At 41.5% G+C, this 20,468-nt stretch overlaps 2 protein-coding genes across 3 annotated transcripts in view; one reads left to right on the top strand and one right to left on the bottom strand.

Moving 5' to 3' along the window:
* CEP95 (centrosomal protein 95kDa) overlaps positions 1-10,448 on the bottom strand; it is a 47,415-nt gene extending 36,967 nt beyond the window's left edge. Inside the window, exons 1-3 of the mRNA XM_006833729.1 lie at positions 10,430-10,448; positions 8,830-8,958; positions 2,816-2,923 (exon numbers count right to left, since the gene is read on the bottom strand). Coding sequence (XP_006833792.1) covers positions 2,816-2,923; positions 8,830-8,958; positions 10,430-10,448 — 256 coding nt within the window. The remainder of the gene's footprint in view (positions 1-2,815; positions 2,924-8,829; positions 8,959-10,429) is intronic.
* An 844-nt stretch (positions 10,449-11,292) lies between these two features.
* DDX5 (DEAD (Asp-Glu-Ala-Asp) box helicase 5) lies at positions 11,293-17,876 on the top strand. Of its 2 annotated transcripts, XM_006833585.1 has the most exons (13): positions 11,293-11,504; positions 12,711-12,876; positions 13,212-13,308; positions 13,421-13,554; positions 13,691-13,756; positions 13,867-14,008; positions 14,217-14,377; positions 14,473-14,645; positions 14,807-14,917; positions 15,244-15,305; positions 15,401-15,460; positions 16,727-16,951; positions 17,171-17,876. In XM_006833585.1, exons 1-13 carry the CDS (start codon positions 11,461-11,463, stop codon positions 17,575-17,577), a joined length of 1,848 nt encoding a protein of 615 aa, XP_006833648.1. In that variant the 5' UTR covers positions 11,293-11,460; the 3' UTR covers positions 17,578-17,876. The 2 variants fall into 2 exon arrangements, with proteins under 2 accessions (XP_006833648.1, XP_006833649.1); XM_006833586.1 differs by lacking the exon at positions 13,421-13,554 and having other exon boundaries at positions 11,298-11,504; positions 13,212-13,257; positions 13,743-13,756; positions 17,171-17,875.
* The last annotated feature ends 2,592 nt before the right edge of the window (positions 17,877-20,468 follow it).

The raw sequence follows: 20,468 nt of genomic DNA, 5'->3' as shown, positions 1-20,468 counted from the left end.
CGCTTTCTGAGTGCCCTCCCACCTTCCAGTCCTATATCTGACAATGTTTCTCTGCTATGCATAGAGTTTTCAGTGACTAGCGATTCGGAAGCAGAATATAGTAGAGTAATATTTTTTAAAGTATTTATTAAATTACTTTAATAAAAAAATTCCTATTTTTCTCTTCCTATTTGTTAACTCCTATTCACTTTCATGGTGTGATGCTGTGGGCTAAAGCCCTCGACCACAAGGACAGTTTGAACCACAAGGTCAGCGGTTCAAGCTCATCAGCCACTCCCTGGAAACCCTAGAAAGTGTTGCTATGAGTTAAGATCAACCCGATGGCATTTAACAATCATGCTTTCTGATTTAAGCCTACCCATGGTTCCTTTGCGATAATCTTAGCCCCACATAGAAACTCCCCCCACCCTTTTTTTTTTAACAGGTTTATTGATCTATTTTAATGGGACAGAAGACAAATTAACATTTTGTGGTTGCACTTTTTTTTTTTTTTTTTACAATGAAATGAGACTCTGAATTGTTAGGGGGAAGGGGGAAAAGGGAAAACGCTCTTCTTGGGCCAATTTTTTAAACAGTGTAGGTTCCAACTGCTGAGATAAGCCTCTTGCTGAATCATATATTATGTTTTCTTGTTTTGTTTCTTAATGTTTTATTGTGAATTATGTGATAGTTTACATGGGAGAACATTAGTTTTACATTCATCCTATTGTATATCGTTTCGTTGCCATGGTTACAATCTTCTTCATGCATCATCAAACAACCAAAGGGTATATATACCCTGCAGGCCTTCCTACTGGTTGTCAGCACAAAGCCCCTCTCCCTCTCTGGGTCTAGAGCCCCCAGCTGCTCCATCTTGCCACGCCTCCATCTCTGGTGTCACTGCTTCTCTGGGTAGGGTCCCGCATTCCGCTCTTCTCCCTTGATGGTCCCAGGGACCTCTGCTCCTTTTGGTACAAAATGTCTACCTCTATATTTCCAACCCTCACAGCCAGTCCCACATATAAACCCTTTTGAGTTTCCCTTCAGCCTTCCAGCCTCTCCAGTCTCATCTCTACCACAGAAGCCAAATCAGCTGTGCTCCACAGGGTTGTCAAGGCTGTGAACTCTTGGAAGCAAATCAACAGGCCAGTTGTCTGAGACAAACTGGGTGGGTTTGGACTCCCAACTTTCTAGCTAGTAAGTCAAGCACTTTATTGTTTACACCACCTAGGGACACCTGGCTCATAACCTACATTGAAATAAATGTTAAGCAGAAATGTTCAGAAGGAAAAGGCTGGTTTAAAAGTAGAGAAACTTGACAAGTTAAATGTCACCAAAAACGATTCCCATAGCCTGGACCCCAACCACACGTCAGTAAGGAAAGTCACTCTTGTGACAATCTCATTGGCCTCTGAGAAATCGTGCTTGGCATTTTCATGAGTTCACATCAGTCTAGGAGACGCAGGAGTGGAAAGCTGATATATCAAGCCACTCATCATTTCAGCCATGATACAAAATCAACCTAAGCCAGAATTGAATGTTTTATAATACCACTAGTAAATATACAGTATTTGACAGATTGGTTGTTTAAAGAAAAATTTTTTTATCCTGTTTAAAACAACTAAACAGAGATCTTGTTTGCAAGCCTGTGTTGTTCTTACTTAATAAGATACACATGTACACCCAAGGGCGTATTCAAGACTTCTCAGTTTCTAGGTTGGGGAGCACACTCTGCCAACCCAGCAACCAAGACTGCTGGCCAGGACACAGCACTTCACAGTTGAGAAGAAACTGCATTTAACAGAACATGACAAGCAGAAGCGCGTAGCGTGTGTTGCACGCTACTGGAAAAGGTAAGCAGCTTTAGGACTTTTCATAGGGTGGGTGTGATTTGTCGGGGGCAGTTCTGCATTAAAAACTTGTACATACACAACCTTGCTAGTATGTTTGAAAAAGCACAAATACCAGAAGCAGTCCAACTCAGTGACAGAGCATTTCTAATTGACAGAGGAGCAGGGGAATTCTGGGATTATCCCTCAAAAGGAATGATCTCCAAATTGCTTTTCTACATTTTTGCACCCAAAAATTTAACACAGAGTATTTTATCTTTGCAAAAATTTGCTCTTGTCAATAGCAAATTGTTGATGTTAGGCGTCACCGAGCTGATTCTAACTCATCATGACCCCATGTGGCAGAACAGAACACTTAGGTGCTGTCAATCTTTAGCTTCTATAAATAAAAATAAACAGCATGCTTAAAATAACAGAAAAACAAAACACAAGAAAATATACCTGAAACTCCACTATCAATCCTGCTCCCTCAAAAACTCAATGCTTGATTCTCCTAGGCAATCTCAAGGACATATGATGGTGCTGTAGGATAAGAATTGGAGTGCTAACTACAAGGTAGGCAGTTCAAATCCACCAGCCACTCCATAGGAGAAAGATGACACTTTCTGCTCTTATAAAGATTCATAGCCTTGATTGGAATTGACTCAATGGCAGTGAGTGAGCGCGTTAACAAGACAAACTCAGATATGGAATCACCTTAACTACAACCACTGACTATCTTGGTTCAGTCTTGCTGTTTGTCTACTCTGCAAGCTTAACTCATTCAGCTCATGAAACAATGTTGTTGTTGTAGTTAAGTGCCGGTGAGTCGATTCCAACCCATAGCGACCCAGTATAGGGTTTCCGAGGAGCAGCTGGTGAGCTTGAACTGCCGACCTTGCAGTTCAAACGGCTTTGCAGTCTAGCACATTAACCCACAGCGCCACAAATGTAGAGGGTCACATAAATTATTAAAGTGCCTGTCTGATGGTGAAGTATCTACTAACCTGTAATGTGAGACAAGCTGACCTGCAGGTAATCCAAAGCCAGTGAGTCAATCACTGCCTGTACATTGTGGGCATCATCCTCCTGACTCCCGGGAGTAACAATGAGGTCTGTGGGGAAAAAAAATTTATAAAGTTTTGCCCCTATAAGGGCCCACGTTTTTATGTTTCTGACCAAGTTTCTGAGTAAGCTCAACTTCCACAAAAGTAGCTCTACCCAAACAGGACAGGCTATAAAGTCCAGACAAAGTTCAAAGAGCCTGAATTCCACACAGTAAAATATTCACTTATGTAACCACTATATAAATAAGGACTCCACAGCACATAACAACAACAACATATAAATAAGGGGCTTCAAAAGTTCATGGAAAAAAAAAATTAAAGATAAAAAAATTCCTGGAAAAATTTTATTAAGTACTTCCTCCACCTTGTATATGAACAAGCTCCACAACAAGTACACACTATTGAAAATAAAACCCAATCCAGCTTGCAGGCAAGCTGATTCTGAATCAAGGTGACCCCATGCACTTCAGAATAGAGCTGTGCTCCTCAGGGTTTTTAATAACTGTAATCTTGGAGGTAGATCATCAGGCCTTTCTTCACTGGTGCCACTGGGTGGGTTTGAACCATCAACTTGTGGGTTAGCGCAAACTTTCTGCCACCACTCAAGGATCTTAATGGAAGATAAAAACAAATCAAACTCCCTGCTGTCTAGTTAATTCCTACTCCTGGCAACTCTATTTGTTACAGAGTTGTTGTTACGTGCCACTGAGTTGGTACTGACTGACTGTGACCCTATGTACAACAGAACAAAACACTGCCAGGTCGTAAGTCAACCTCACAATCGTTGCTACGTTTGAGTTCATTGCTGCTGCCACTGTGCCAATCCATCTAGTTGAGAGTCCTCCACTTTACCAAGCCTGGTATCCTTCTCCAAGGTCTGGACCCTTCCTGATAAATTGTCCAAAGTATGAGAGATGAAGTTTGGCCATGCTGGCTTCCAAGGAACATTTTTCTGTACTTTTGCCGAGACAGATCTGTCTGTCCTTTTGGTAGTCCATGGTACTTTCAATATTCTCTTTCAACAACATAACTCAGATGTATCAATTCTTCTAGTTTTTCTTACTCACTGTCCAACTTTCACACGCATATGAGGTTATTCAAAATACTATGGCGTGGGTCAGGCGCACCTTAGTCCTCAAACTGACATTGTTGCTCTTGAACGCTTTAAAGAGGTCTTGTGCATCAAATATGCTAATGCAACACATCATCTAATTTCTTGACTGCTGCTTCCATGAGTGTTGATGGGTGATCTGAACAAAATGAAGTCTTTGACAACTTCAATCTTTTCTCCACTGATAAGGATGTTTATTAGTCCAGTGGTGAGGATTTTTGTCTTCTTTACATTGAGGTGCAACCCATACTGAAGACTGTGGTCTTTGATCTTCATCAGTAAGTATTTTAAGTCCTCTTCACTTTCAGCAAGCAAGGTTGTATTATGTGCATATCGCAAGTTGTTAATAAATCTTCCTCCAATCCTGATGCCACAGTTTTCTTCATATAATCCAGTTTCTCAGATTATTTGCTCAGCAAACAGATTAAGTATGATGAAAGAATATAATCCTGGCACACACCTTTCCTAATTTTAATCCATTCAGTGTTCCCTTGTTCTGTTTAAACAACTGCCTCTTGGTCTATGTACAGGTTCCTTATGAGCACAATTAAGTGTTCAGAATACTCAGTCTCAGCAATGTTATTCATAGCTTTTCATGATCCACACAATGGAAAGCCTTTGTGTAGTCAGTAAAAGACAGATAAACATCTTTTGGTATTTCTCTGCTTTCAGTCAAGATCCATCTGACATCAGCAATGATATCCCTCGTTCCACATCCTCATTTGATTCCAACTTGAACCTCTAGCAGTTCTCTGTCAATGTACACTTGTAGCTGTTTTTGGATCATCTTTAGCAAAATTTTACTTGTGTGGGGTATTACTGATATTGTCCGGTGACTTCGCATTCCATTGGGTTACCACCTCTCTTGGGCACATAATATGGATCTCTTTCAGTCAGTTGGCCAGGCAGGTAGTTGTCCTCCAAATTTCTTGGCATAGTTGACTGAGTGATCCAGTGCTTTGTCAGTGTTTTGAAAAGATTTCAATATGTATTTCATCAATTCCCAGAGCCTTGTTCCTTGCCAATGCCTTCAGTGCACCTTGGACTTCTTCAGTACCATGGTCTCTTGATTATGTACTACCTCTTAAAATGGTTGAACATCAACCATTTAATTTTTGTACAATGACTCTGTGTATTCTTTCCATCTTCTTTGGATGTTTTCTGTATCATTCAATATTTTGGCCAAAATTGAGGCTTGAATTTTTTCTTCAGTTCCCTCAGCTTACGAAATGTTGAGCGTGTTTGTCCCTTTTATTTTTCTAACTCCAGGTCATTGCACATTTTGTTATAATATTTGACTTTGTCTTCTCGAGCTAACCTTTGAAACTTTCTATTTAGCTCTTTTACCTCCTCATTTCTCCCATCTGCTTTAACATCTCTACACTAAAGAGCAAGTTTCAGAGTCCCTTCTAACACCCATTTTGGTCTTTTCTTCTTTCTTGTCTTCTTAATGACCTTTTGCTTTCTTCCTGAATGATGTTCTTGATGTCATCCCACAACCCTTCTGGTCTTTGATCTTTAGTGTCTAATGCATTAAATTTGTTCTTCAGATCTCTAAATTCAGGTGGGATATGTTCAAGGTTATATTTTGCCTCTCATGGACTTCTTTTAATTTCTATTCAGCCTGAACTTGCTTATGAGCAACTGATGGGCTGTTCCATAGTCTGCCCCTGGACTTGTTTTGGTTGATAATATGGAGCTTTTCCATTGTCTTTTTCCACATATGTAGTCAATTTGATTTCTGTTTATTCCATCTGGTGAGGTATATGTGCATAGTCTTCTTTTATGTTGTTTAAAAAGGGTATTTGCAATGGAAGAAGTCATTGGTCTTGCAAAATTCTATCATGTGATTTCCAGCATAGTTTCTATCACCAAGGCCATATTTTCCAACAACTCATCATTCCTCTGTTTCCAACATCCGCATTCCAATCACCCATAATTATCAATACATCTTGACTACGTTTGATTAATTTCAGACTGAAAAAATTGATAAAATTTTTCAATTTCATCATCATTAGCTTTAGTGGTTGGTGAGTAAATTTAAACAATAGTGGGTGGCATCAACTGATCTTCCTTGTTGTTGTTGTTGTTAAGTGCCTTCGAGTCTTCCTTGTAGGCATATGGATATTATCCTTATCCTATCACAAGACAGCATTGTACTTCACGACAGATCTTGATATGTTCTTTTTTGATGATAAATGCAAAATCATTCCTCTTCAATTTGTCATTCTTGGCATATAAATCACATGATTTTCAGATTCAAAATGGCCAATATCAGTCCATTTCAGCTCACTAATGCCTAGGATATCAATGTTTATGCATTCCATTTTCATTTTTGACAATTTTCAATTTTCTTTGATTCATACCTTGTATGTTACGTGTTCTGATTATTAATGGATGCTTACAGCTGTTTCTCTTCATTTTGAGTTGTGCTCCATTAGCAAATGAAGGCACAACTTTGAAACAACACTTTGAAAAGGCAGCTCTTCCACAGTTGTATTTGGAGCGTCTTCCAGCCTGAGGGGCTCATCTTCTGCTACTATATCTGACAATATTCTGGTGCCCTTCATCATATTTCAATATCTAATATTGTGTTACCATCTGACAGTGTTCCACTGCTATTCATAAGGTTTTCAGTGACTAAATATTTAGATGTAGGCCATCTCTTCCTTCTTCCTATTCTATCGTTGTCTAGAAACTCATCTGAAACCTGTCCACCATGGTTGACCCTGCTGGTATTTAAAATACCAGTGGCATAGCTTCCAGAATCACAGTAACATGCAGCCACCACAGCACGACAATCCAGCAGACAAGTGGTGGTGCTGCAGAGTAGAAGTGCTCTGTAGGGTTTCCTAGACTCTAATCTTTACGGAAGCAGACCACCAAGGCTTTTTTCCATGGTATCTGCTAGATGGGTTTGTTCTACCAACCTTTAGGTTAATAGCTGAGAGCACCCAGTGTGTCACCCAGAGACGTTATGAGTTGATTCTGACTCGCAGGTACTCTATGGGACAAAGTAGACCTGCTCCATTAGGTTTCCAAGACTGCACATCTTTGTGGGATCAGACAGCCTCATCTTTCTCCTATAGAGTGGCTAGTGAGTTTGAACTGCTCACCTTGCGGTTAGCAAGCCAATGCACCACGAGAGCTCCTTACAGACGATAAAGGAGCCCCTTAATTCAAGGAGATGATAATCCTGTGAGAAGGAAGGCAAGGTGCAAGAGGCGAGACTTCAACATTTGTCACTGTTTTCCCAGGGCAGCGGCAGCAGCAGGTATGAATGGAGCGGTCTAATATGCCCCAACAGTGGTCTTATTGGGAATTACAACATAAAGGTAAAAAAGGTCAATCTCTGTAAGATAGGCATTGGACTGTGAACAACAAAGTTGGCAGTTCGAGTTCCCTAGATACTCTGTGGGAGAAAGATGAGGCTTTCTGCTCCCGCAAAGATGTACAGACTTGGAAACGTAGGGTCACTATAAGCTGGAACCAACTCGACAGCACTTAACAACACAGACCAGCATGGAAAGATTTGAATATCAATTTAAGTTTGGAGTTTCATTTCTGGTTATTGAAGATGAATGTTTGGGGGCAGGATGAAAAAAAAAAAGTGTTTTTAAAAAGACAAGTCTATGTGCCAAAGAGAATTAGAGAGGCTAAAACTAGTATCAAAGATACCAGCTAGAAACCATCCCATTACCAACTCATGGTAACAGCGGGAATGGAAAAAAGAGTATGTGCACAGCTCTTGAATACTTAAGAGATTATTCACAATCTAAAGAGACGGAGGCAGTAGAAGAATCTGTGGATTAGGGGTGCTGAGAAATTTGACTTAGTATAAATTTATATACAGTAGCCCTAGAAGAAATGAGCAAGTTACAACTTTCAACATGAGAGGACCTGACTTTATTAACTGTCTTCTTGGCAGATTGTTGTTGTTTGGTCCTGCACCAGTCTCACAACTGTTGTTACACTTGAGCTGTTAACGCTGTCACTGTGCCAATCCATCTAAATTGAGGGGTCTTCCTTTTTTTCGTTGATCCTCTACTCTACCAAGCATGATATCCTTTCCTGGAGACTGGTCCCTACTGATAACAAGCCCGAAATATGAAAGACAAAGTCTCATCATCTTGGATCCTAAAGAGCATTCTGGCTATTCTATTTCCAACACATATTTATGTGTTCTTCTGGCAGTCCATGGTATTTTCAATATTCTCCAACACCTAAACTCAAATGCATCCATTCTACAGTCTTCCTTATTCGCTGTCCAACTTTCACATGCATATGAGATTACTGAAAACACCATGGCTTGGCTCAGGTGCGCCTTAGTTCTCAACCTGATATCTTTGCTCGTGAACAGTTTATAAAGAAGTTTTGTGCAGCAGATTTGCCCAATGCAATATATTGTTTGATTTCTTGAAAGCTGAGGTTCATAAAATATAAACATCATTCTCATCTCTAACATTAGTTATGTAACAGGATCCAACAAGTTCCACTCACATTTAAAGCCTCTGAAGGGACATTTTCAGAAAGGGTGGGTTTTCACAAGGCATTGGGCATAATTAGACTATTCAGTGATTACCAACAAGCATCAAACTGATTTGATCAATGTTATGTGCGGGTCTCAAAAGGTATTCATTAAGATAATGAATGTAATATTTAAGTAGAAATAGGATGTAGACAAACAGAAAGCACTGGACTTCAAAGCACAAAGAGCGCAGGGTTGCTATGTGTGAAAAACAACACTTAACTACAAAAAGAAAACACAAGATTTTATAATTAACAAAAGAAGTGAAAGCACAAGAAACTTGTAGTTCAAACAATTCTTCTTTAGTGTCCTTACCTGGTACCCTTTCTCCCAAAATTGATTGATAAAGAGCAATAAAAACATTAGCATCACAGTCTTTCAGTGCACGTATCCTCAGGTGTATGTGACATTTCAAAAGAAGGTTATTGGCAATGGTTACCCACTCTGTTGGGAAAGGAGGGGAGAAGATCAATCACAAGTACTAGTGGAACTTATGTTCACACTTTCAAAACCCAACAGACCCCCACCAAAACAGACCCCGACCAAAACAGACTGTGACCTCTGTAGAAGGTAATAGTTAAAAGAACCTCCTAAGCATTTGTAAAGCAATATTTAAATAAAACTGGGGGGGGGGGAGAGATGACTTCCAGAGATTTACAATTTCAATGTTGTCAACACAATGATGCAAACCCAATTTTTACTGCTGCAGCCAAAATTCTTAGGCAATTAGCCCATAGTTTTTATTTTTATAAGGCTTGCATAGGTTCTTCTACTTAATGCATATTGATAAATAAATGGGAATATTATGTCATAGAGACTAATTAATGAATCTTACTTCAAATTCCCAGTAGTACTGGACATGTTTTTACTCAATTCTCATGTGCAAACAGGATTTCTCTGGTGCCCAAAGAGGTAGTGATTAAGCTGTTAAACATGACTGCATTTTATTGTTTTATTTAGTGTATTCGATATGAAACTATGATACATAAAAACATCTTTTTCATCACCTAAACTCAGAACTAACACATTAACAACATACTGTTGCAGTTCTTTGTGTGCACCCTATCTACCCCAGACCTCCTGTCGCCCCTCCCCCCCAACTCCCGTTCCTTAAAACATTAGTGGGATTAGCAAAGTATTTCAAAGGGTCTTTAGATCAAAGGTAACTTAGAAAGCTGGAAACACTTGCTCCCTAAAATGATAAGCAGAGCAGTATGATTCAGTATTAGAAACATCTTCATTATGTCCTGGAAACATATGTGTTTTATGGGACGGGAGGAAACCAACCCTTAACTACAAAGAGAAAACACAATATTTTATAATTAACAAAAGATGGGAAAGCATATCCTTCTCCCCATTTCTCACGGTTGACAAAACCATGACAACTGGTGTGTAAGCAGTCCTGGGGGAAACGCTGAAAGCGTCCTAGACAACCAAATCAATTCGCCTTCCATAAGCGATGCTAGACAAAGCCGGTAACTCTAGAGGGCACTGAGGAGAAAAACAAAAAACTCCACCACTATTCCACAGTGGCAGGGATTTTGACAGATCTAAAGAGTGCAAAGTCTCAATATGGCCTCGGTCCCCACAATCGACAGTGGTCAGATGCTCCAACGAAATACCAAGTTCGGAGACAATTCCTGACAGATTTTTGCGATCTGGATGCAGGTGTGCAGGCTGCCTCGCCGAAAGGCCATTCTTTCCCTCACCCAGATGGCTGCCCGATGGTAACGAAGCGGGCAGTGGGGCTGAAACCGTATCTATAGAGCCCGCGGACCGCAAGAAGATATTTGACAAGAGTCTGGCAGGCAGGCTAGACCCAGGCTCAGCCCAGCTCTATAACAGTGGGCAAGAGGGCACTAGGTGAGTACAAAAGCTTCACTCCCTGCCAGCAGGGTGCCAGGCTGAGACTCACCAGCCTCTGAGCCGGCCATGGCGCGGAGGCAATTCGCTTGCGGAGTCCCAGCCAGGCGCGCAGACGACGGTGTCCTGGAAGGGCCGTACAGCACGGTCACAGCGGTGGGAGGAGGGGAGGAGAAAGAGAAGTGTGGAGGGGGGTGGAAGAGGGAGGGACGTTAAAACGGCTTCTCGTTGCTGATTGGTCATTGGATGAGCACTTCCCTTCATAGCACGCGCCACGGCGGCGGTTTGCGGGATCTAGATCACATTCTCCGCGGGCAAGATCCCGCTAAGAGGTTCTCAGATCGTTAGGTTTGACAAGCCAGGTCATCCACCGGCCTTGCCTGGTCTCCCGAGGGAATTAGAACGGCACTTCCGGTGAGGTGATTTGCTATGTATTCCTCCGCCAACGCTAATTGGGAAGTAGTGCGGCCGAGTCACCGGTGGGCGGGGGGCAAGCCACGTGACATCAGACTACGCTTTATTGTGTCACTTAAATTATGGGCGTGAGGTTCTTTGGAGGCGTAAACATCTCCGAGTAGGGAGACTGGACTGGCCTGTATTAGCCGCTTGATATTCTGAGGTGGACTTGGGAAAGGCTGTGGTGGGTTTCTAAAAGTGTAAAGACGTCAAAAAAATTAACTTCAGAAAGTATAGCACATTTCAGTGATGGCTAGTTCAGATACGAAAGGGGAGAGAAACGGAAGGCCCCGAAAAAGGGACTGGGGGAACGATGCGAACATGGCGGATTCCGGAACGTAGACGGGCGTTGCGGCCTTTGCGCAGGGGGCGGGGCGATTAGGTCATAGAGCGGCTCCCAGAATTCTTTGCGGTGGAGGAGGCGGGCCAGACTATAAAACCGGCAGCCGTGAAGCGGCCGGCACCTCATTCATTTCCTTCGGTCTTTGGTTGTTCAGCTCCGGCTCTAGTCAACGCCGGCTTTCCGCCATTGCCGCCCCCGCAAGTCTTCGCCGTCGCCACCCCTAGCGACTCTACGCCCCCGATTCTCCTCAGTTTGTTCCCCCATCAACCGCAACCATTGACGCCATGTCAGGTTATTCGAGTGACCGAGACCGCGGCCGGGATCGAGGGTGAGTGTGGAAACCGACCTGTCAGGCCTGGCGAGTGGGGGATGGGAGGTGACCGGTGTGTGTGGTGGGGGGAGGGAGGGCGACGCCGCTGTGGGAACAGGCGTTTTCTCAACCCATGTTTGGGCCTTCTCACTCCTAAGTTTTGCGCGGTTTTGAGATTTTCCTAAAACTGATTACACGAAGTTTGCTATTTTTTGGGCTTGAAGCTCACATTTCTTTTATTTTCCGGCACGGGGGCATCGGGCCCTCGGCGATTTAGCAGTTGTTGGGAGGATTCGGAGGAACATATTGTGAGGTGGGGCGGAGGGAAACGTGACGCTTCGAAGCGGACGAAATAGCTGCGGTTCGGTGCACCCCAGCGGGAGCTATTTGCGGGACCCCCAGGAATTTTATAGGAGCTAGGGGTCCGTCCGTAGGCATTCAGGCGGTGGGGGTGGGAGGGGAGCCGGCGTCGCTGAGTTCGGCCATGTGGCGCAGCCGCGGGCACAAAATGCCGGCCTCGGACATGGCGGCGGCGCCTTTGTTACCCCGCCCGGCGGAGGAGCTCAAAATGGCAGCGTCGAGAAAATGTGGCGCAGAGAGAAATGCGAGACAAAGGGGGAAGCGCCGCCCCAGCGGGAACGCCGCCCGACGGACTCCGCCCGGGCCGGGACTCCTCCCCCGGTAGTCGCCGGCTCCTCCTACTCTTCCTGGTGTTATGTAATTTCGCCACGGTGATCGCGAGCTTCTCAGCGGGATCCCCTTGCCCAGGTGTCCTCGAGACCACCCCGTTGTTCGGCTTGTACTTAGTCCGCTGTCCCGTTATCGATCTCGAAAACCAAGGCATCTTAGCCAAAAACAGTTGTATAAACAACATCGCTGTCCTTACAATCTGAACTGCCGTTAGGACTGGCAGTTTCTCACATGGTAAATCCCGGGCGGTGTGCCTGGCTTTGTGTACTTTGGGACGACGGGAACTGCCATGGTGCTGTTTAATAGCTTGTTAACAGAACGGCGATCCGTGGGTGTAGCCTTTAGATCTCCATAAGTCTGATTTGAATGATGTTAAGCAGGAATCAAGGACCGGGCAGTGTTGTATTTAGTTTTGCATAAGATCCCTTGTGAGTCGGAAACGGAGGCGCCTAGCGACAATGGACGGTAAATAAGTCTGTTTATCAGTCCATACACAGCCGTCTGTAAAAAAAATCTTTCCCCCCTCCCACCCAGGTTTGGGGCACCTCGATTTGGAGGAAGTAGAGCAGGGCCTCTATCTGGAAAGAAGTTTGGAAACCCTGGGGAGAAACTAGTTAAAAAGAAGTGGAATCTGGATGAGCTGCCCAAATTTGAGAAGAATTTTTACCAAGAACATCCTGATTTGGCTAGGCGCACAGCGGTGAGTAGTTTCAAGATACGCCCCGATGACTATTATCTACTCTAAGTATGGCTACCAGTTCCTAGGTTTGTGGGGGATTCATACATTGTGATTTGTAATTGGGAAAGATGTGGTTCATATTTGGAAACTAGTGACTTTAAATTTGTTTCTTGGACAAGTTGAGAATACTGTAATGAGTGGTTTTTGTGTTTTATAAGGTTTTTACATCAAATCAAGGATGGTTTACTGTAGCTAATTAAGTGGAAGTTTAGGGTCTTGGTAGTTGCATGTTTAGTTACTGGGTGTTATTGCCTGAAATTATTATAATCATTTTGCCTATTGCAATCAATTTGCAGCAAGATGTGGAGACATACAGAAGAAGCAAGGAAGTTACGGTTAGAGGTCACAACTGCCCAAAGCCGGTTTTGAACTTTTATGAAGCAAACTTCCCTAGTAAGTACTAGTTTTGAATTCCATGTTTTTCTTCTTCATTCTTCTTAGCATTACTAAGGTTTTTTGTTTTTGTTTTTTTTGTTTTTTGCTAAATTGCTCCTAATTATTACAGCAAATGTCATGGATGTTATTGCAAGACAGAACTTTACTGAACCTACTGCTATTCAAGCTCAGGGATGGCCAGTTGCTTTAAGTGGATTGGATATGGTTGGAGTAGCACAGACTGGATCCGGGAAAACATTATCTGTAAGTTAGAGAGCAATTTTGAGTACCTTATGGTATATGCTAGAGAAGATAGATTTGGAATTGAAAGAGACTTGGGGGGAGTATATTAATAAAAATGACTGTTTCTGTTCCTCTGTACTTTCTTCTCCCCCGTTAGTACTTGCTGCCTGCCATTGTCCACATCAATCATCAGCCATTCCTAGAGAGAGGTGATGGGCCTATTGTAAGTATATATTTTACTTATTTGAGAAAATGTGTGGTCGTTAACACTAACAAATTCCCAATTTAAGATGAGGATCCAGGTCTGTGCTAAACATTGTTTCTTTCACTTAGTGCTTGGTGCTGGCGCCGACACGGGAACTGGCCCAACAGGTGCAGCAAGTAGCTGCTGAATACTGTAGAGCATGCCGTTTGAAGTCTACCTGCATCTATGGTGGTGCTCCCAAGGGACCACAAATACGTGATTTGGAGAGAGGTATGTAGTGTAGGAGTCCTAGTGTGGCACAAGGCTAAACACTAGACTGGTAACTGCAAGGTTGTTTGCCACTCCCTAGAAATCCTATATGAGGCCAAATCAATCTCAATGGCACTTTTAACAAAAACGTAGTAGAAAAGCTTCTATTTGTCCTGGTTGGTGCTGAAGAATCTAGGTGCAATAATTAGATGTGTATATTTAATTGAAGGTGTGGAAATCTGTATCGCAACACCTGGAAGGCTGATTGACTTTTTAGAATGTGGGAAAACTAATCTGAGAAGAACAACCTACCTTGTCCTTGACGAAGCAGATAGAATGCTTGATATGGGCTTTGAACCGCAAATAAGAAAGATCGTGGATCAGATAAGAGTAAGTCCTCTTAAAAATTAAGTCTTCAAATTCAACTCTTAGAATTAACTTTTAGGGCACAAAAGTGATTATTTTTCCCCAAAACTTAACTTTAGCCTGATAGGCAAACCTTAATGTGGAGTGCGACTTGGCCAAAAGAAGTAAGACAACTTGCAGAAGACTTCCTGAAAGATTACATTCACATAAACATTGGTGCACTGGAACTGAGTGCAAACCACAACATTCTTCAGATTGTGGATGTGTGCCACGATGTGGAGAAGGATGAAAAGTAAGTGTTCATAAGTCTTCCTAATTCAAATTTCTGTCAGATGATTGTCATGATTCTACATTCCTGTAGGAAAAGGAATGCGTTTCTTTGCCTTGTAGGCATGAAAATCAATGCTTATGCTGTTCACATGAACTGCTTTAAACCTTTCCTTTTCATTCTAGACTTATCCGTCTAATGGAAGAGATCATGAGTGAGAAGGAGAATAAAACCATTGTTTTTGTTGAAACCAAAAGAAGATGTGATGAGCTTACCAGGAAAATGAGGAGAGATGGGTATGTGAACTTCTTTGGTGAAGTTGATTTGTGTAGCAAAGGGTAATTTTAAAGCACTGGTAATGAATTTGATCTATGACAATTGCCTTTTAGTATTGTTAAATGCCGTCGAGTCAGTTCCAAGGAGTGGCTAGTGAGCTTGAACTGCTGACTTTGCTGTCTAGCACATTAGCTCACAGCACCACTACAGGACTCCACTTCTTAGTATAGGGAAAGCTATTTTTTAATTTCAATGAGGTTAAAGGGAATCTGTGACCCAAAAATGGCTAATGACGGCAATCAGATTTCAAATGGGAGTTGGCTAATGCCATGTATCTTTAATTTAGGTGGCCTGCCATGGGTATCCATGGTGACAAGAGCCAACAGGAACGCGACTGGGTTCTAAATGGTGAGTAATCAAATGAAGTTTTTTTTTCTTTCACGCTTTTCTTTAAATTTCTGCTCAGGCTAATGGTTATATAACTATATACTTTTTTTTTGCAGAATTCAAACATGGAAAAGCTCCTATTCTGATTGCTACAGATGTGGCCTCCAGAGGGCTAGGTTAGTACAAACTCGCGTTCATGGCTTGGTTTTCCAGAAGATCTCCAGACAAATTTTTTAAAGAAAGTTAATTGCTTTCTTTAACCTCTGCATTTTTTCTAAGTTTTTTTTCACATAAAGGTGCAGTCTTTGTGGCAAGGCCTAGGCATGACAATCGGAGGACTCGAGGGGGATGGAGGACTAGTGATCGGCTGGCTGCTTCCAGTCGATTAGAGAGATGAAAAGCTGAAAGTGTGCCAGTAATCTTCAAAAGGCAGAACATACCACCTCTGCCCCGTAAACTGTTCTCTCCGGGGGGAAAAAATGGAAGTTACCCTCACAGTTCACTGCCGTGGTATTTCTTCTGTCCCATGCTTTGCATGACTGCCATGGTGTACAGCATTGTTTCAAACTGTTTCCTGTGATCTGTGGGTCTTTGCGTTTCAGTGAGTTTGCTGAAATGTCGAAGAAATATTTCCAAACTTCAGTGTACAATGAAATTTTTGTTCAAGTTTGAAATGGAGAGAGCAGCTTTAAAAGGTACTAAGCCTTTTACAAATTGGTGAGTACTGGCACATGAGCTCTAGAGCAGGAGCAATTTCCCACACATAGTCAGTGGGAAGAGAAAGCAGTGCTTTGAAAGTTCCTCCCTCACCTACACAGTAGTCGTCATGTCGAGACCTGCCAGAGAGAGACACATTCTCAAGTGAATCCTGGCTTCTTGGAAGCGCTTGCCTAGACGAGACACAGTGCATAAAAACAACTTTTGGGGGACAGGTATGTTTTTCTTGCAGCTGCGGTTGTAAGGTCTTGGCAAGACAAGCAGTGTGGCCAGAATTTTGAACTGATAGTGTGTAATGCAAAGGACCACGTACATTTTTTGCTTAAAGGTCCTCAAAAAGCACATGAAGGAGGTTGCTGTGAGCTTTTAAAGTGGCCCTACTGCAGAGAAGCATTCAGATGTCACTTGATGATCTGTAAGGGGCCTTCCTGATACGGGAATGCATTAGGGAACACAAATTCCTTTTGGTAGACTTCATCACTGGGTGGGTTAAGAGATTTAACAAAGATGACATGTGCTTTTCTTCTCCCCCTCCCCCCCTTTTTTTTCTTTTTTTCTTTCAACCTCAATGGTATTCCTACAGGGAATGGATAACCATTTTAACTATTTTTTGCAGCCCGTACCTTCTTGGGAATACAATTGTCTAACTTTTTATTTTTGGTCTGGCTGTTGTGGTGTGCAAAACTCCGTACATTGCTATTTTGCCACACTGCAACACCTTACAGATGTGGAAGATGTGAAATTTGTCATCAATTATGACTACCCTAACTCCTCAGAGGATTATATTCATCGAATTGGAAGAACTGCTCGCAGTACCAAAACAGGCACCGCATACACTTTCTTTACACCTAATAACATAAAGCAAGTGAGCGACCTGATCTCTGTGCTTCGTGAAGCCAATCAAGCAATAAATCCCAAGTTGCTTCAGTTGGTCGAAGACAGAGGTTCAGGTAAGACTAACCATTAATAAGAAGTGATGGTTGGGTGGGGGGGATTGTGGAATTTTCTTAAGAGTCCATTTACTTGGGACTGTTTAAGGAGTAAAATCTTTAAATGCATTCTTAAGCATGTAAATTGTATTAGCACTATATGTATCGTGAAGGAGCTGCTTAATTGTTTTAACATCGAACTTGAAATGAAAATAATAAGCTTGTCATTATTTTTGACAGGTCGTTCCAGGGGTAGAGGAGGCATGAAGGATGACCGTCGGGACAGATACTCTGCAGGCAAAAGGGGTGGATTCAATACCTTTAGAGACAGGGAAAATTATGACAGAGGTTACTCTAGTCTGCTTAAGAGAGATTTTGGGGCAAAAACTCAAAATGGGGTTTACAGTGCTGCAAATTACACCAATGGGAGCTTTGGAAGTAATTTTGTGTCTGCCGGTATACAGACCAGTTTTAGGACTGGTAATCCAACAGGGACTTACCAGAATGGTTATGATAGCACTCAGCAATATGGAACTAATGTTCCAAATATGCACAATGGTATGAACCAACAGGCGGCATATGCCTATCCTGCTACTGCAACTGCACCTATGTTTGGTTATCCAATGCCAACAGGATACTCTCAATAAGACTTTAGAGGTATATGTAAATGTCTGTTTTCATAATTGCTCTTTATATTGTGTGTATCAGACAAGATAGTTATTTAAGAAATCTGGGAAATGCAGAAATGACTGCAGTGCAGCAGTAACTATGGTGCACTTTTTCGCTATTTAAGTTGGATATTTCTCTACATTCCTGAAACAATTTTTAGGTTTTTTTTGTACTAGAAAATGCAGGCAGTGTTTTCACAAAGTTAAATGTACAGTGATTTGAAATACAATAAATGAAGGCAATGCATGGCCTTCCAATAAAAATATTTGAAGACTGATAAGTGGAAATTGTACTTTATTTTACATATATAATGTCATGTAAAACTTGGCTTAATGGTTTGTTTTTTAAAATCATAAACACGAAATTGACTGTTTTCTCCATTACTTTAATTTTGGGGAGTGGGAGGAGGGATCAGAAAGCTTTTTATAAGGGTCTATTCATATTGCAAGCATTAAAGTGAGCTTGAATGCTGATAAATTGCATAAAGGCTTTCTGTCTAGCTTTTAACGTCAGTTGAATCATAAGCCGATTTTCCTTATTAACAACAGAATGGTTAAATGATGATAGTAAAGTAGATGTTGAAATTGTATAGCTCTACCCTCTAAATGCTTAGTTCAGTAATAACTTTGTTCCCTTTCCAAAATTTATAATTTGTGAAACTCCAAATAACTTAGTTTTTCAAAAGCTTTTGTGCTTTTGGCTATATTGTGAATTACTGAGATGGTAAACTGAAAGGCAACATTTAGTCCTATAAACTGGCCAAGTTTAAGTTGGATTGTAGGTGTCAAATGTTCTTAATGCAGGTTATATGTAGATTCTAGTGGTCACAGGCTTCCTGGGACTCTTAACTGGAGTCACACTGGGAGTAATGAATGTCTTTCCAGTAATTCAGGGAATTTTCAAGGTTTTGAAATCAGTATGATCCTATTAATTTATGCAAATCAAGGGGAAATCCTCTACAAAATTAATGCAAGAGGAGGCAACATAACCAAAAGCCCATGAGTACAAGTCTCCATGTTACGCTCAACATAGGTTTATTGGTAGAAAGATCCAGGGGATACTAAAGAATGAAAATGCCACCAGTCTATTCTAATCCATTATTTGGATAATTTGGAAGTAGGTTTGAAGGTCTTTCAAGAGATTCTGGTTTGGTTTTTTTTTTTCCAGGAGAGAAGAGGTCTTCATGAGACTTCATTTTTTATTAACCTGAGGCTTTAATTGGTATTTAATTGCCTTATCTCTTATAATATAAAATTCATTTGGGTGGGGGCTGTTGAAAGTGTTATTTCTAGGAAAATTACATTATGGTTAGTCACGTTCATTAGACTTTCAGGGTAGGTTGGAGCATTTATTACATATTTTATTGTTGAATGTCTTACGTAGACCTTTTAATTTGTTAACAATTGTAGAAATGATTGTGGGGGCTGTGGAAAACATTTACCTATTTATCTTTCAAGTAAGTTTTAAGACAGTCCACTTTTTATTAGCATGTGTGTTGTGTCCAGCCTGTGGTTGTCTTAACTAATAAATGTGATTTTTCTCCCCATTCTCTCTTTTTTTATTTGCGGATAGGTCTCATCCTGTGTGGGTTTTAGTGTTGAAATTCACCTATCGGTAGTGTTCATTCAGTTTTGCAATTAATACAACAGCCTGACAGCAGTAAAATTTGATGCTTAACTGCAAATTCTCATGTACTTGCACGAAATGGTCTATTCTACACACCTTACCTTAAACATAATTAATGTTTAATTACAATATTAGTTGAATTGTTTTCCAGAAATTGCTCCTTCCTTTTACCTCATGTTGTATCCATAATCACTATAAGGGGAATTTTGGACTTTGGAATTGGCCATTTCCCTGAAATTGAGCTGTACCAATTTTCCACTATCTGGGCTCTTTTGCTAAAGTATCTATCACAAGCCTGTAAAAATCATAGGTTTCTGGATTTTAAAATCATAAATGTGAAATTGACTGCTTTTGTGTGTTTGCATGCTTGGAATGTCAAGCCTTTAGAGGATCTCAAGTTTACCTATACCTTGGTAAACAGCACTGGGCTCTTTGATCACAGTTAATGGTTTCTAGGTGATGGGGGTGCTGGGTTGGCTTGGCACACTGCCCTATAGAGAGCCAGTATAAGAGGCAAAGGACACTTAACCAGCCTCTCTCCCATCCAAGAGGTTATATTTTCAAGGCAGATATAACTGCTGTTAAAGTTGCTCTGAAAACCTGGATCTTAAATTCACCATGTGAAGTGCTGTCTAGTTAATTCTGACATTCTGATCTATTGTCACTTGGTTCAGTGGTGACTAATGTTCTGGTGGAAGCTGTGCCACTAGTATTTCAAATAGCCAGAGGGTCAACTGGTGACACACAGGCTTCCATACTAACAAGCTAGGAAGAAAGGCTTAGATTTCCTACAAAATGTCAGTAAAACCTTAACGAAGATAAAAAAGAGCCCTCAGTATAGGTTGCAGGAAAAAAAAAAAAAATTTGACCTCATCACTGAATAATAGAGAAAAGACAGAAGTTGGAACCAATTCCACTGGTACATAACTAGAATAAATCTTAGAGGAAGTACAGCTATAGTACTCTAAAAGCCAGGTTGGGGAGACTTAAGTCTTATCCTAAGAACATAACAGGAGGGGCCAGTCCCTGGAGAAGGGATAGCACTACGCCTTTTTATGGAGGATCAGTTAAAAATAGAAATCCCCTGCCCACCCCCCTACCCCCAGCAAGATGGATGAGCACAGTGGCAGCGGCAATGGACTTGGGTGTACATTTTGACTTGGGACCTGCAGTGTGTCAATCTGTTGTGTATAAGGTCCCCTATGAGTCAGAATGAACTTGGAAGACAATATGGATCACAACA

The sequence above is a fragment of the Chrysochloris asiatica genome, unplaced genomic scaffold (assembly GCF_000296735.1).
Source record: "Chrysochloris asiatica unplaced genomic scaffold, ChrAsi1.0 scaffold00007, whole genome shotgun sequence".
NCBI classification, from domain to species: domain Eukaryota; kingdom Metazoa; phylum Chordata; class Mammalia; order Afrosoricida; family Chrysochloridae; genus Chrysochloris; species Chrysochloris asiatica.
The sequence above is the reverse complement of the archived record's forward strand: the minus strand, read 5'-3'. Positions and strand labels throughout refer to the sequence as shown.

What these genes read in the sequence shown, in the direction of transcription:
- DDX5 (XM_006833585.1), top strand. Translation starts at nt 11,461, where the DNA reads ATGTCAGGTTATTCGAGTGACCGAGACCGCGGCCGGGATCGAGG. An exon ending in GATCCGGGAAAACATTATCT is followed by an intron (nt 13,555 to 13,690) that starts GTAAGTTAGAGA and finishes CTCCCCCGTTAG; the next exon opens with TACTTGCTGCCTGCCATTGT. An exon ending in AATACGTGATTTGGAGAGAG is followed by an intron (nt 14,009 to 14,216) that starts GTATGTAGTGTA and finishes ATTTAATTGAAG; the next exon opens with GTGTGGAAATCTGTATCGCA.